Source organism: Drosophila grimshawi, unplaced genomic scaffold, assembly GCF_018153295.1.
Source record: "Drosophila grimshawi isolate 15287-2541.00 unplaced genomic scaffold, ASM1815329v1 contig_44, whole genome shotgun sequence".
Classification (NCBI taxonomy): Eukaryota; Metazoa; Arthropoda; class Insecta; order Diptera; family Drosophilidae; genus Drosophila; species Drosophila grimshawi.
The window spans coordinates 45,344-57,129 of record NW_025063240.1 but is presented as its reverse complement, the minus strand read 5'-3'; the positions used below and the strand labels follow the sequence as shown (position 1 = coordinate 57,129).

The 11,786-nt window shown below is 43.6% G+C and overlaps 7 protein-coding genes across 8 annotated transcripts; 4 read left to right on the top strand and 3 right to left on the bottom strand.

The window, feature by feature from the left end:
• Nucleotides 1–39: 39 nt before the first annotated feature.
• On the top strand, nt 40–1,724 carry LOC6558384 (ruvB-like helicase 2). The gene has a single exon (XM_001985565.3). The coding sequence runs from the start codon at nt 206–208 to the stop codon at nt 1,655–1,657; it is 1,452 nt and encodes a 483-aa protein (XP_001985601.1). The 5' UTR covers nt 40–205; the 3' UTR covers nt 1,658–1,724.
• Nucleotides 1,725–2,295: 571 nt separating this feature from the next.
• LOC6557712 (lysophospholipid acyltransferase 5) lies at nt 2,296–4,812 on the bottom strand. Its single transcript, XM_001985566.2, has 4 exons — nt 4,627–4,812; nt 4,079–4,178; nt 2,984–4,014; nt 2,296–2,919 (listed from the first exon to the last, which is right to left on the bottom strand). Exons 2-4 carry the CDS (start codon nt 4,155–4,157, stop codon nt 2,623–2,625), a joined length of 1,407 nt encoding a protein of 468 aa, XP_001985602.1. The 5' UTR covers nt 4,158–4,178; nt 4,627–4,812; the 3' UTR covers nt 2,296–2,622.
• A 253-nt stretch (nt 4,813–5,065) lies between these two features.
• On the top strand, nt 5,066–5,795 carry LOC6558184 (BET1 homolog). The gene is made up of 2 exons (XM_001985567.2): nt 5,066–5,270; nt 5,335–5,795. The coding sequence occupies exon 2, from the start codon at nt 5,393–5,395 to the stop codon at nt 5,747–5,749; it is 357 nt and encodes a 118-aa protein (XP_001985603.1). The 5' UTR covers nt 5,066–5,270; nt 5,335–5,392; the 3' UTR covers nt 5,750–5,795.
• Nucleotides 5,796–6,068: 273 nt separating this feature from the next.
• LOC6557887 (protein max) lies at nt 6,069–7,649 on the bottom strand. The gene is made up of 5 exons (XM_001985568.2): nt 7,463–7,649; nt 7,319–7,384; nt 7,072–7,179; nt 6,538–6,661; nt 6,069–6,478 (listed from the first exon to the last, which is right to left on the bottom strand). Exons 1-5 carry the CDS (start codon nt 7,505–7,507, stop codon nt 6,333–6,335), a joined length of 489 nt encoding a protein of 162 aa, XP_001985604.1. The 5' UTR covers nt 7,508–7,649; the 3' UTR covers nt 6,069–6,332.
• Nucleotides 7,650–7,984: 335 nt separating this feature from the next.
• On the top strand, nt 7,985–8,439 carry LOC6558103 (SOSS complex subunit C homolog). The gene is made up of 2 exons (XM_001985569.3): nt 7,985–8,147; nt 8,203–8,439. The coding sequence occupies exons 1-2, from the start codon at nt 8,037–8,039 to the stop codon at nt 8,437–8,439; spliced, it is 348 nt and encodes a 115-aa protein (XP_001985605.1). The 5' UTR covers nt 7,985–8,036.
• A 26-nt stretch (nt 8,440–8,465) lies between these two features.
• Nucleotides 8,466–9,733, top strand: LOC6557641 (rRNA N6-adenosine-methyltransferase METTL5). Its single transcript, XM_001985570.3, has 2 exons — nt 8,466–8,953; nt 9,580–9,733. The coding sequence occupies exons 1-2, from the start codon at nt 8,466–8,468 to the stop codon at nt 9,731–9,733; spliced, it is 642 nt and encodes a 213-aa protein (XP_001985606.1).
• A 120-nt stretch (nt 9,734–9,853) lies between these two features.
• On the bottom strand, nt 9,854–11,786 carry LOC6558232 (putative aldehyde dehydrogenase family 7 member A1 homolog). 2 transcript variants are annotated; one of them, XM_001985571.3, is made up of 2 exons: nt 11,710–11,786; nt 9,854–11,480 (listed from the first exon to the last, which is right to left on the bottom strand). In XM_001985571.3, the coding sequence occupies exon 2, from the start codon at nt 11,477–11,479 to the stop codon at nt 9,857–9,859; it is 1,623 nt and encodes a 540-aa protein (XP_001985607.1). In that variant the 5' UTR covers nt 11,480; nt 11,710–11,786; the 3' UTR covers nt 9,854–9,856. The 2 variants fall into 2 exon arrangements, with proteins under 2 accessions (XP_001985607.1, XP_032593461.1); XM_032737570.2 differs by having other exon boundaries at nt 9,854–11,614; nt 11,710–11,773.

Genomic DNA, 11,786 nt, shown 5'->3' with positions numbered 1-11,786 from the left:
AACTCTTGGGTATCAACAAGAGTATCGATGCTGAAACACATGTAATAAGCCAAATCGAGTCGGCTATTTGTTTTATGTTGCCAAGCAACAAAATATCAGATATTAAATTTATTTATTGAATCATTCCAAACAATTGCTAGTAACAGTCAGACGGATTGGCAAAAAAATCTCATTTGAAATTTGATAATCAGAATATCAGAAAATCATGGCCGAAACCGAGAAAATCGAGGTGCGCGACATAACGCGCATCGAACGAATTGGCGCCCATTCGCACATTCGCGGACTCGGCCTGGACGATGTGCTGGAGGCGCGCGCTGTCTCGCAGGGCATGGTCGGGCAGAAGGATGCTCGGCGCGCCGCCGGCGTTGTCGTGCAAATGGTGCGCGAGGGCAAAATCGCTGGGCGTTGCATTTTGCTGGCGGGTGAACCGAGCACCGGCAAAACGGCCATCGCTGTGGGCATGGCCCAGGCCCTAGGCACTGAGACACCATTTACAAGCATGTCCGGCTCGGAGATCTACTCGCTGGAAATGAGCAAAACGGAGGCGCTATCTCAGGCACTGCGCAAGAGCATCGGTGTGCGCATCAAGGAGGAGACTGAGATTATTGAGGGTGAGGTGGTCGAAATTCAAATCGAACGTCCCGCCACCGGCACGGGACAGAAGGTGGGCAAAGTCACACTGAAGACCACAGAAATGGAAACGAATTATGATCTGGGCAACAAGATCATCGAATGCTTTATGAAGGAGAAGATTCAAGCGGGCGATGTCATCACCATCGATAAGGCTTCCGGCAAGGTGAACAAGTTGGGACGCAGCTTCACACGGGCCCGTGACTATGATGCCACTGGGGCACAGACTCGTTTCGTGCAGTGCCCCGAAGGCGAGCTGCAGAAGCGCAAGGAAGTGGTGCACACCGTCACTCTGCACGAGATCGATGTGATCAACAGTCGCACCCACGGATTCCTGGCGCTCTTCTCCGGGGATACCGGCGAGATCAAGCAGGAGGTGCGCGAACAGATCAATAATAAGGTGCTGGAGTGGCGCGAGGAGGGCAAGGCCGAGATCAATCCGGGCGTCCTCTTCATTGATGAGGTGCACATGCTGGACATTGAGTGCTTCTCATTTCTGAATCGCGCCCTGGAATCCGACATGGCACCTGTCGTGGTCATGGCCACCAATCGTGGCATCACACGCATCCGCGGCACCAACTATCGCAGTCCACACGGCATTCCGATCGATCTGCTCGATCGCATGATCATCATACGCACTGTACCGTATACCGAGAAGGAGGTCAAAGAGATACTCAAGATACGCTGCGAGGAGGAGGACTGCATCATGCATCCCGATGCCTTGACTATCCTCACACGCATCGCCACAGACACCAGTCTGCGCTATGCCATTCAGCTGATTACTACAGCCAATTTGGTTTGTCGTCGTCGCAAGGCAACCGAAGTGAATACAGAGGATGTTAAGAAGGTGTATTCTCTGTTCCTGGACGAGAATCGCTCGAGTAAAATACTGAAGGAGTATCAAGATGACTATATGTTCAGCGAGATCACTGAGAACGAGGAGGATGGCACTGCTGCTGCCGCCGCTTGTGGCGCAAAGCGTCGCGTAGAGACGGGCGACGGCGATGCCCAGCCCATGGATCATTAGTAGTAGATCAAACATCCCCATTATTTTCTGAGCTCCTCCAATAAATATATTTCCAGCAAGCATTGTACCTATACAGAGCATATATTTGAAATGATTGGGCAACTTTCAACTCGTGAATTGCACACATTTTCATGCAATTCTATGGAGAATTCTCTTAAAGGAACTTATAAATACACCTTTAGAAGTGAAAGAAGAGTCTTCTAAAAGTGAGAAAGAAAAAAACCATAATTTTATTTATCGTTTTCAACTTATTTAAATTTGATTACAATTGAAATTAAAAAATTAATTACATGAAAAAGGAACAAAATGATCGAAAAAATAATAGCAACATTTATTAAATGTGCATGCGAATTATTTTTGCACTTTTCCTTTCAAATTGAAAGAAAAGGGGCGCAGAATATAATATATGTGGAGTAGAATATCATTCATTTCTTACTTGTTTTTATCCATAAGCGAGTTATTCGATTTATACAGATAACTAAAGCAAATTGGATTAACATGGCGCTCATTGTGATCTAGCTTTTATATACACATGTGGATATAAATAGTTGTTAGTTTTTATTTTCGTGGAGATTATAATTGTTGCTGAATCTTTACAGTGATCATTGGGGTTAAAGAACTTTGAAAATATTTACATATTCAATGTAATTGTTTTTGATTTATTTAAATTTGCACTTTCATGTGTAGTTAGACATCATATCGTGAGCATATCAAAATATATTATGTATTATGTCCTAATGTAAGATATAAAATTGTCTTTATAGTTAGATAAGTCTCGAGGCCGTTCTCCATTTGGTTTACAATGAGCAACGAGCATTGACTAGGCATTGCTTTTTCTGATTAAAACGCGTCGCAATTTAGAGTTACATTTAGTTTTACGTTTTCTTTTTACATTCTATATGAATGTATTTTGGTAAATGTTTGCTGTAATTAAAACTTGTTCTTCACTCTTTTTTGCTGGTTAATTAATCTGTGGCTTCTTTTGAAGTTACTGCGTCCTTGGGCTGTGTGCTGCGATAGTAACGAAAGCCTCTATAGAAGATCGCCCAGATGAGCATGTAAATGAATCCATAATAGTTGACGGCACTAAAGACCGTAATCCAGCGTTCGTATTTAAGGAAAACAAAGGCAGTGAGGCACCAGCCCATGTAGACGATGTTATACGATTTCAAGCACAAGAAGTAAATGACTCCATAGATCTTTGAATTGTTCAACGTCTCGCCGTATTTGGGCAGCACGTATTTGGTATAGACGCTGTCAATCTGTCAATAAACGATACATTAATTATAATGAATGCTTGCATTTAAATGAATGACAAGGACTCACCTGCTTCTCGGTGCTGACAATCATGTATTCCATGAGGAATGTCATGTAGTAGCCACAGTGAAAGCCATGCCAGACGGCCAGAAAAGTCAAGGTAGCTCCATAGCTGATGTTGCGATTGTTGAGGAACTTCAGGCGCTTGAAAATATATTGGGCAACCCACTGATTGGTGTTCACATTGAAGCTGAGTACATAGCTCTGCATGGTGTGTCCCGACTCGAGTAGCATCAGCTTGACATTACTGCAACCCGACCAGTCCGGATTGCCGAACTCGTCTTTGCCCTTGTACGTGAAGCCGAGGCACATGAGACCGCCCTCGGCGAACAACCAGCACGAGATGTACTTGTACAGTGAAAACTTCGCCCAGAATCCCAGGAAGTAGATGCGCTTGATGAACGACTGCGCAGCAAACTCCTCTGAAAGGAAATAGTTGTCCGGTAGATAGGACAGACCCACTTGGCAGACACATAGGTAGAGGACACCAGCGCCCAGGCGCTTCAGGCCCGCATTCACGCATCCGTCGTGCTTGCGGTACTCGCCATTGGTGAACTTTTGATATCGACGATAGGGAAACTGAGGTCCTACCAAAAAGCTGCTCGGGAAGTAGGCGAATGCCAACAACTCCAGGAACGAGGGTAACTTCCGCAGCGCCGTTTCCTTCTGATCCTTCGAGAGAGCCTCCTCCGGCTTCAGGCCATCAGTCACATCAAAGCCAAGGCCAATCATGCGCAGTGTCAGAATGCAATGCGGCATCGTCCACAAAATGTCGTATTCATTGCTTGCCGTAAAATAGTAGCCCAGCAACAGGTAGCCCATATTGAATATGAAATTGGCTATCAGTAAGAGAAGAGGGGCTCCGCGCAGCAGAAGAACAAGCAGATAGGTGACGCCAATGCCCAGGAGTGAGTGATATGTGTCCATGCCATAGTTGAAGTAGCACAAGCTCATGCCACAAAATGCAAAGTACAAGTGATGCAACGGTTTAGCGACCAAATCCGCAACAAATCTGTGATAAATCGCCGCTATCGGATATCCTGTGGAACAATGAATTTGGTTTATTTATAATAATACTAACAATATCAATTATGATGCGCTTACCGGCCAACAGGGTGAGCAGCAAGCGAAATGCCTCCACGGACACGCCAAACTTCGTGGCCAGCAACTGGGGCAGTTCCATGTTCAATTTCGTGCAAATATTCTGCGGGGGGAGGTGGGGAGGGAAGCGTTATCAGTACATGTGCTATTTGCTGTGAATCAATGTGCGCTGATTTGACGCGCGCGCTTATCTTAATCAGACTCAAGCAGAAGAGTGAAACAAGCAGCTAATTTGCTGTTCTATGCTCTATATCAATATTATTACGTCTTAGCAGCAATTAGCAGTGAGACGTAAGAGCGATTCAGGGTCAAAAGTCCCACTGGGTCACACTCAAATTCGTTACTGCTAACCTTAAAAGGCGTATGTGTATGTGTGCTTGTCTATATTAACTAGGTAAACACGATTGATGTGCGTGTGTGTGTGTGAGTTGCTTAATATTTAATATGTATCGATTGAGTTGGTCACACAATTTTAGATATTTTAGATATTAACGCAAATTTATATGCATGGATTAATCCTTTTTTGTTGTTGTTTTTGTTGCTGTTGTTACCTAAGTAGTGTGTAGATTAATTATGCAATGGCAGGCGAGAACTCATCAAGTTTTGTGCAACATCAACCAATCGAATGACTAAACTTTAGCCGCAATTTAACACTTCACATAATTTCAAATATATATAAATCAAGAGATGCTATGTGAAACGGATCAACTGATGCAAACACGCTCCCGTTACCTTATGCCCCTCTCAGCTGTTCGTAATAGCACTAGTTCGATTTTATAATTTAGTTCAGTTCTTCTATTATCTCTTATACATAAGTCTTATATTGCATATTTGTGTTAATAAGTGCTGCAATTGCAAAAATGTGGAATGATTATTTAGCTCGTTTTAGTAATTTACTTTAATTGGTTCAGCAATGCTCACATTTAGAAATAGAATATAATTTCGCGTTTCTTATATTCAAACAAGTGTCATGCCCGCATAGTTCAGCTATCGAACTGATTCACAATGGAACAGCTCCACTCTAGTAAAAATTACATTCAACAAATTTCCCATTGCACATAAAATATTATTAATTAATTGAATTATAATTGAGGACAGTTGATAAGCTCCTACCGAATGACCAGCGATTCGCACCAAGCGAACAACTCACGAATAACGCAACGCACAAAACAGAACCTTGTTTTGTTGCTATCGAGTATGAAATTCCCGTTTGGTTTACGTGTCAAACAGCTTTTAAATTTTGGATTTCTTTCTCTTAGGAATTGGAGTTGAATTGATGCAAAGCTGGCACACAAAAGCACACACAGCGGCAGCAGCATGCGACGCAACAACTATCCCTACCAGCCACTGAATCAGCATCCAGCAGCGCCCAGTGGGCAAACAGCACCCGATGCACTCGAGGCAGAAAATGAACGCGCCGCGGAGGAGTTGCAACAGAAGATTGGCGCACTCAAATCGCTGACGATCGACATTGGCAACGAGGTGCGCTACCAGGACAAGCTGCTGCGGGGCATCGATGACGACATGGATCGCACCGGCGGCTTCCTGGGCAACACAATGACACGCGTCGTGCGACTGGCTAAACAAGGCGGCGGCTCCAAGCAGATGTGTTACATGTTCCTCTTTGTCCTCTTTGTCTTTGTGTTGCTCTGGCTGACGCTTAAGTTCAAATAGTTGCATCTGTTAATCTTAAATATAACATATTTTTAGATACCAAAAATGGTGGGTTTTTAGTTTAATCGGTCGGCGTTTGAGTCACGTCTGTTTTGGAAACTCATTCGTCTCTAATTTCTGAGAAACATTTTTCAATACAAAAATTGAATACGGGTGATTTTAAAATAAAAAGTATACAATTATAAAATTAAAATAAAATTGTACGTTCCACACGACAGTAAATGCATTAAATTGATTAGTATAAATATCAGGTGGAAATTGAAAGTGTGCTTGAGTGGAAAATATTCAGTTACTTAGATAAACAAGTGTTATTATTAGCTTATATACAAAATAGATACAAATTTTTATTCGCATAGGGTAGTACAAAACAACACACGCAATACACACACACATTAAGGTAGACAGAATGGAAGTAATTTGGACTTAAATTGTAATGATTCAAATAATGCTTTTGCATTAACAACTTTGATTTGATTGTGTCGCAAACAGAGCACATACAAATACATACATAAGTGTACAGGTATATGTATATGTATGTATATATATATACATATATATATATATATTTATGTCCATAATTGGGCTATGCATGAAATGTCTTCAGCTTTTTACTGCGCCGGCTGAAGTCGGATTGCTCCAAGGCATCCTCTGCATCGCTGCCCAGTTCATCATCGCTGAGGAAATCGGCACCGTTTGAAGTGTTGCTGCTGCCACCTTCCAGTTGACGTACTAAAATTAAGAATTTTTCTATGTACGCATAAATATTTATAAGTGAATTGTCGTCTTACTCTGTTCGTCTAGCCGGCTGTTCTGTTTCTTGATGTCCTCGATATCCTTTTGGTTTTCACTTATTTTTCGTCGCAATGTTTGAATGCACTCCGTCGTCTTTTTGAGTATCTGAGCACGACTGGCCTGTAAATTAATAGAAGATATATTATTTAATTAATATTGTCATAAGAAATGTAATCAAAGCACGTCTCAAATCTAGCTAAAACTCTGCCGATTAGTTTCTCTATCGAATTCTGCTTTAGTTTAGTCTTTGTCTCTATCATAAACTATGCATAGAAATCATTAAAAAAAAAATTATAATTAATGATTTCGTAAAGTTTACTAATATTATACAAATGTGTTAAAAATAATAATATTAAAAATCTTTTTTTTTTACAGATGAATCTTTAAAACGTTGCGATTGCAGATTCTACAAGAAATAATTTGTCAGTTTTCACCAGGTTCCATAAAAATAAAAATATTGCCTTTATCACTTTTTAGTCCTATGTTTTTAGCACACTTTTCAACATTTTTATTAAGTTTGATTTGTTGACCTTTTCACCCTTGAGTGTGGGCACCGCTTCGCGCAGATTGGTGAAGCTCTCCTTGATGTGATCTCGTCGGCGTCGCTCCAAAGCGTTGTGATGCGCTCGCTTTTCGGCCTTCAAACAATATAAATAAATAAGTAAATAAATTTTCAGTATTGCAGCAACAAAAAGAACTAAGGAAATTTGCGTGTGTTTGTAAACAAAGACAATGTGCGAATCTGGTGTTATTGTTTTCATTTTTTTTTTTGCCAACCTGCGTAAAATTAGCGGTGCTTGTGTTGCGCGAGGAGCCGAGGCCGTTATCCGAGTCCACATCGTCCTGGAATTAATATATTATAATTAATTGATAAGTTTTATATTGTTTGTTATATCAATTGTGTTTTGGGGACTCGCTTACGTCACTCTCGATATCGATATCTCTGTCGTCATCGCTCATACTCATGTTGCAGCTCTTGTTCACTTTGCAATTTAGATGTATACAAATTAATTTTTAGAACTTTGTTGACTTTGTTGTTGATAATTTATCTCGGGTTGCGTACTATTTATTTATTTTGTTTGCCAACGCACGTTTTGGTTAGTGTAGTGTGACAGCAAACCACAAGCCCAAAAATACCAAAACCACAACTTCTAATTAAAATACCAGATTTTGACACACGGAGTGCGCAATATCATGATAGAAATGTTACTTATATTCAAAATATTTACCATATTGTTTGCAATAATTAACAAATGGAAAATAGTTGAAAATTTTTTCTTTCATAAAAAGTTAAGTTAAATTAAGGCAAACTAGTTTGAATATATTCAAAAGGAACTAGTTAAGCGAACTGAAGATAGTTCGTTTGATCAATTCAATGCGCTGTTCAATAGAACTAATTCCGAACGTTTATTTTTTTCGCGTGTTAAATCGTTTTCATTATTTGATTTGATTTGGTTTCAGTTTATTGACTAAAACAAAAATTTGCCTTATTTTGATGGCTTTTCCCACATCGAGTGCACAGCAAGCCGAAACCAACCGCAAAATACTCGAGGAAATTCAGACGAAGAAGCAGCTGCTCATTGGACTCGGCAGCACAACGAATCAGGTACAAAATTCTCTCTTTTTAACTGCTTTCCGCTAAATGCTATTTTGCTTTGAAGATGCCCGCTCCTCAGCTGCTTGGCCAGCCGACAGTAACAGCCGAATTTACACAAGGCGTAAGCGTTGCGCCGAATGCTGCAGGCGGCATCGCCGCTCCTCGCTCCGCCTTCAATCCGACGAGCTCAACAACGCTAGGCTTCTTTATACCGCAGGACTCGTACTTCGGCAATAGTTTTATACCCGTGCTGCCACGCCTGGAGCCTGTGCCGACGTCATCAGCACCGAACGTCAAGTAAAATCAATTCAACTAGTCCCTCACAAAATGGCGCGCCTAAAGATGAAGAAGCTGGAGGAGTATCTGCAATGTGTGGATCACTTTGAGCAGCCAAAGATTCTGCTGGAGCAGTATCCGACCCCGCCGCACATAGCTGCCTGCATGACGCATCACATGCAGGCACAGCACGACGACATCGATGGCAAGTTTGTCGCGGATCTGGGCTGCGGTTGCGGCATGCTGAGCATTGGTGCTGCTCTCCTTGGAGCGCAACTGACTGTTGGCTTTGAGTTGGACGACGCTGCTCTGAACATTTACCGCCAGAATGTAATCGACATGGAACTGCCCGGTGTGGATGGTGTGCGTGTCAATGTGCTGCACTTGGCTGGCAGCAAGTGGGACAATGTGTTCGACACGGTGCTCATGAACCCCCCCTTCGGTACCAAGCACAATGCCGGAATGGATATGCGCTTCCTCGACGTGGGCATGCGACTGGCCACAGGCGCTGTCTACTCCCTACACAAAACCTCCACGCGGTGAGTTGGTGGCAGCTGCAAAATGCTCAGCAAATATTTAATTATTTATATTGCAAAATGCCTAATTATTATTTACAACTGAACAAAATTACATCTTTTATATTAAATGGTCTTAAAACCGATTGCAGTTCGCTAAAAAGTACCAGAAACATTTAAATGTTATATTTTTATTATTAATTTTTAAAATGTGTGTATAGTTTATAAACTTACTTTTGTTTGTTTTTTTTTTTGATTTGAAGTGGGTAAATATATTTTTTTATATTATATTAAACGGCTTTAAGACTTTTCTTATCGATCTACAAAGTCACTAATCCGTAATGTAAAAAATAATTTATAAATAGCTTTTTGTAATTTGTAAACCTTACGATTTGTAATTTTAATTTTTATTTGTATACCTTTGCAGTTGGTATTAGAATAGTATATATGTTCTTGTTCCGCATCACCTGACTCTGCAGAAGAATAAAAAACGGAATTTAACAAAAAATGTATTTATAGAAATTCATTTGTAATTGTTGAATTAGTATATTAAATTTATTACAGATTTAATTGTTCTGTTAGCGTGTTTTGTTGACCACTTTTTACCACATTTGATAGCAGACTTACCCTTTATGTTCTCTCCTTTACAGCACATATATCCAGAAAAAGTCCAAGGAGTGGGGTGCCCGGGGCAATGTGGTTGCCGAGCTGCGCTATAATATCGATGCCAGCTACAAATTTCACAAGCAGAAGTCCAAGGATATTGAGGTGGACTTTTGGCGCTTTGATGTCAGCGACCTGTGACTAGCCTAAAATAATAAACCGAATGCATTTCTATTTAGACACTTTAATAATAATATATATAAAAACAATGGATAACCGTAACAATAACAAAAGCACATTGAAATTCAATAGAAACATCTTTGTTTACTCCACGCTGAAGACAACGCCCTGGGCGCAGGCAAGTTCGCCCGAATGATTCACGGTGATGGTGGCCCGCTTGCAGTACTGTTTCCAGGCATCTGAGCCGGACTCGCGACCACCGCCAGTTGCCTTCTCGCCGCCAAAGGCGCCGCCAATCTCGGCACCGTTTGTGGTGGTGTTTATGTTAACGATGCCACAATCGGAGCCCTGGGCGCCAATCCATTTGAACGCCTGTCCGATGTTCTCCGTAAAGATGGCCGAGGACAGACCCTGCTCCACCTCATTGTTCCAGGCAATGGCCTCGTCCACATTGCGCGCCTTCAGCACATATACAATGGGCGCAAATGTTTCGCGATGCACAACGCTCGCATCATGAGGCAGCCCGGTGATGATGGTCGGCTCCACATAATAGCCAGGACGCGACAGCACGCTTCCACCAAAGGCTACAGTGCCGCCCAGAAGTTTCGCCTCCTCTATGGTCGCTTTGTAGTTGTCCACGTTCTGCTGGGTGTGCACGGGTCCCACCAGCGTTTGCGCCTCCAACTGATGGCCAATGCGTGGCAACAGCTGTGCATACTTCTTGGTCAAAGCATCCACGAAGCTATCGTGCAGTTGCTCGTGCACAATGATGCGCCTGGTGGTAGTGCAGCGCTGGCCAGTGGTGCCGATGCAGCCAAAGAGCGCCGCATCCAAGGCCATTTTCATGTTGGCCGACGCGTCGACAATCAGCGCATTGTTGCCGCCCAGCTCCAGTATGACCTTGCCGAAGCGACGCTGCACCTCCACACCCACATCACGGCCCGTCTGGCAGCTGCCCGTGAAACTCAAGAGATTCACGCGCTTGTCGGCGACGAGGGTAGCACCCACATCGGTGCCGCCCTGACAGAGGCCGACTACCGCCGGCAGATTGTTGCGGCGCAGCACCTCGGCCACAATGCGAGTGGTGGCAACGGAGACCAGCGGTGTGCTAGGTGCACCCTTCCAGAGCACACTGTTTCCAGTTGCCAGAGCAATCGCTGCATTCCAGCCGAATACAGCGTTCGGGAAATTGTAGGCCGAGATGACGCCCACGAGGCCCAAGGGACGCCAGGCCTCGAGGATTGTGTGCTCGGCACGCTCCGAATTGATGAGCTGTCCGGCATAGATGCGTGAGAGACCCACCGCATAGTCACAGATATCAATGAACTCCTGCACCTCGCCCTGACCTTCGCTGTAGATCTTGCCCACCTCAAGGGAGACTAGCTTGCCCAGCGGCTCCTTGTATTTGCGCAGCTCGTCGCCAATTTGACGCACAATCTCTCCCCGCACCGGAGCGGGCACCTGGCGCCACTGCTTGTAGGCCTCCACGCCCAGACCGATGCACTGCTGCAGCTCTTGGACGTTACCCTGACGCACTGTGGCGATAGCCTGACCACTGCCCGGATCGTAGCTGGTAATGCTTTTTCCGCGGCCCTGCCAATGGCCGGAAAAGACGCCGGGATTATCGCGCTCCAGGCCGAGATCCTTGAGAAAACTGTACTCGGGCTGGTCAATCAAATAGGAAACGCTGCGCAGCTGCTGCAACTGCTTAAGCTGGCCACGCTGCACAGGCAGCCCCCTCGTCAAATGTCTCAAATGTGCGATCATGCTGTGCCCAATGAAAAAAATGAAACACCAATGAGATTTATAGATTACTGATACGCCTGATATGCCAGCCGTATCGCCAGATAAGAGCTATATTCTTGTTGGTTTATGGGCGTCAGATGTGTACTGGAAATGGGACTGCGAATGACTCGCCGATGTGTACTGGAAATGGGACTGCGAATGACTCGCCGATTAGCACTGCATCCACAGCAGTTTAAATTGAAGCCACTCACTTTTCTTGTTGTTGTCCACTTAAGTCCGCTGATTGCCGTTGTGCTCCCTGTGCCGCTCAATTATCAACTGAGCCACT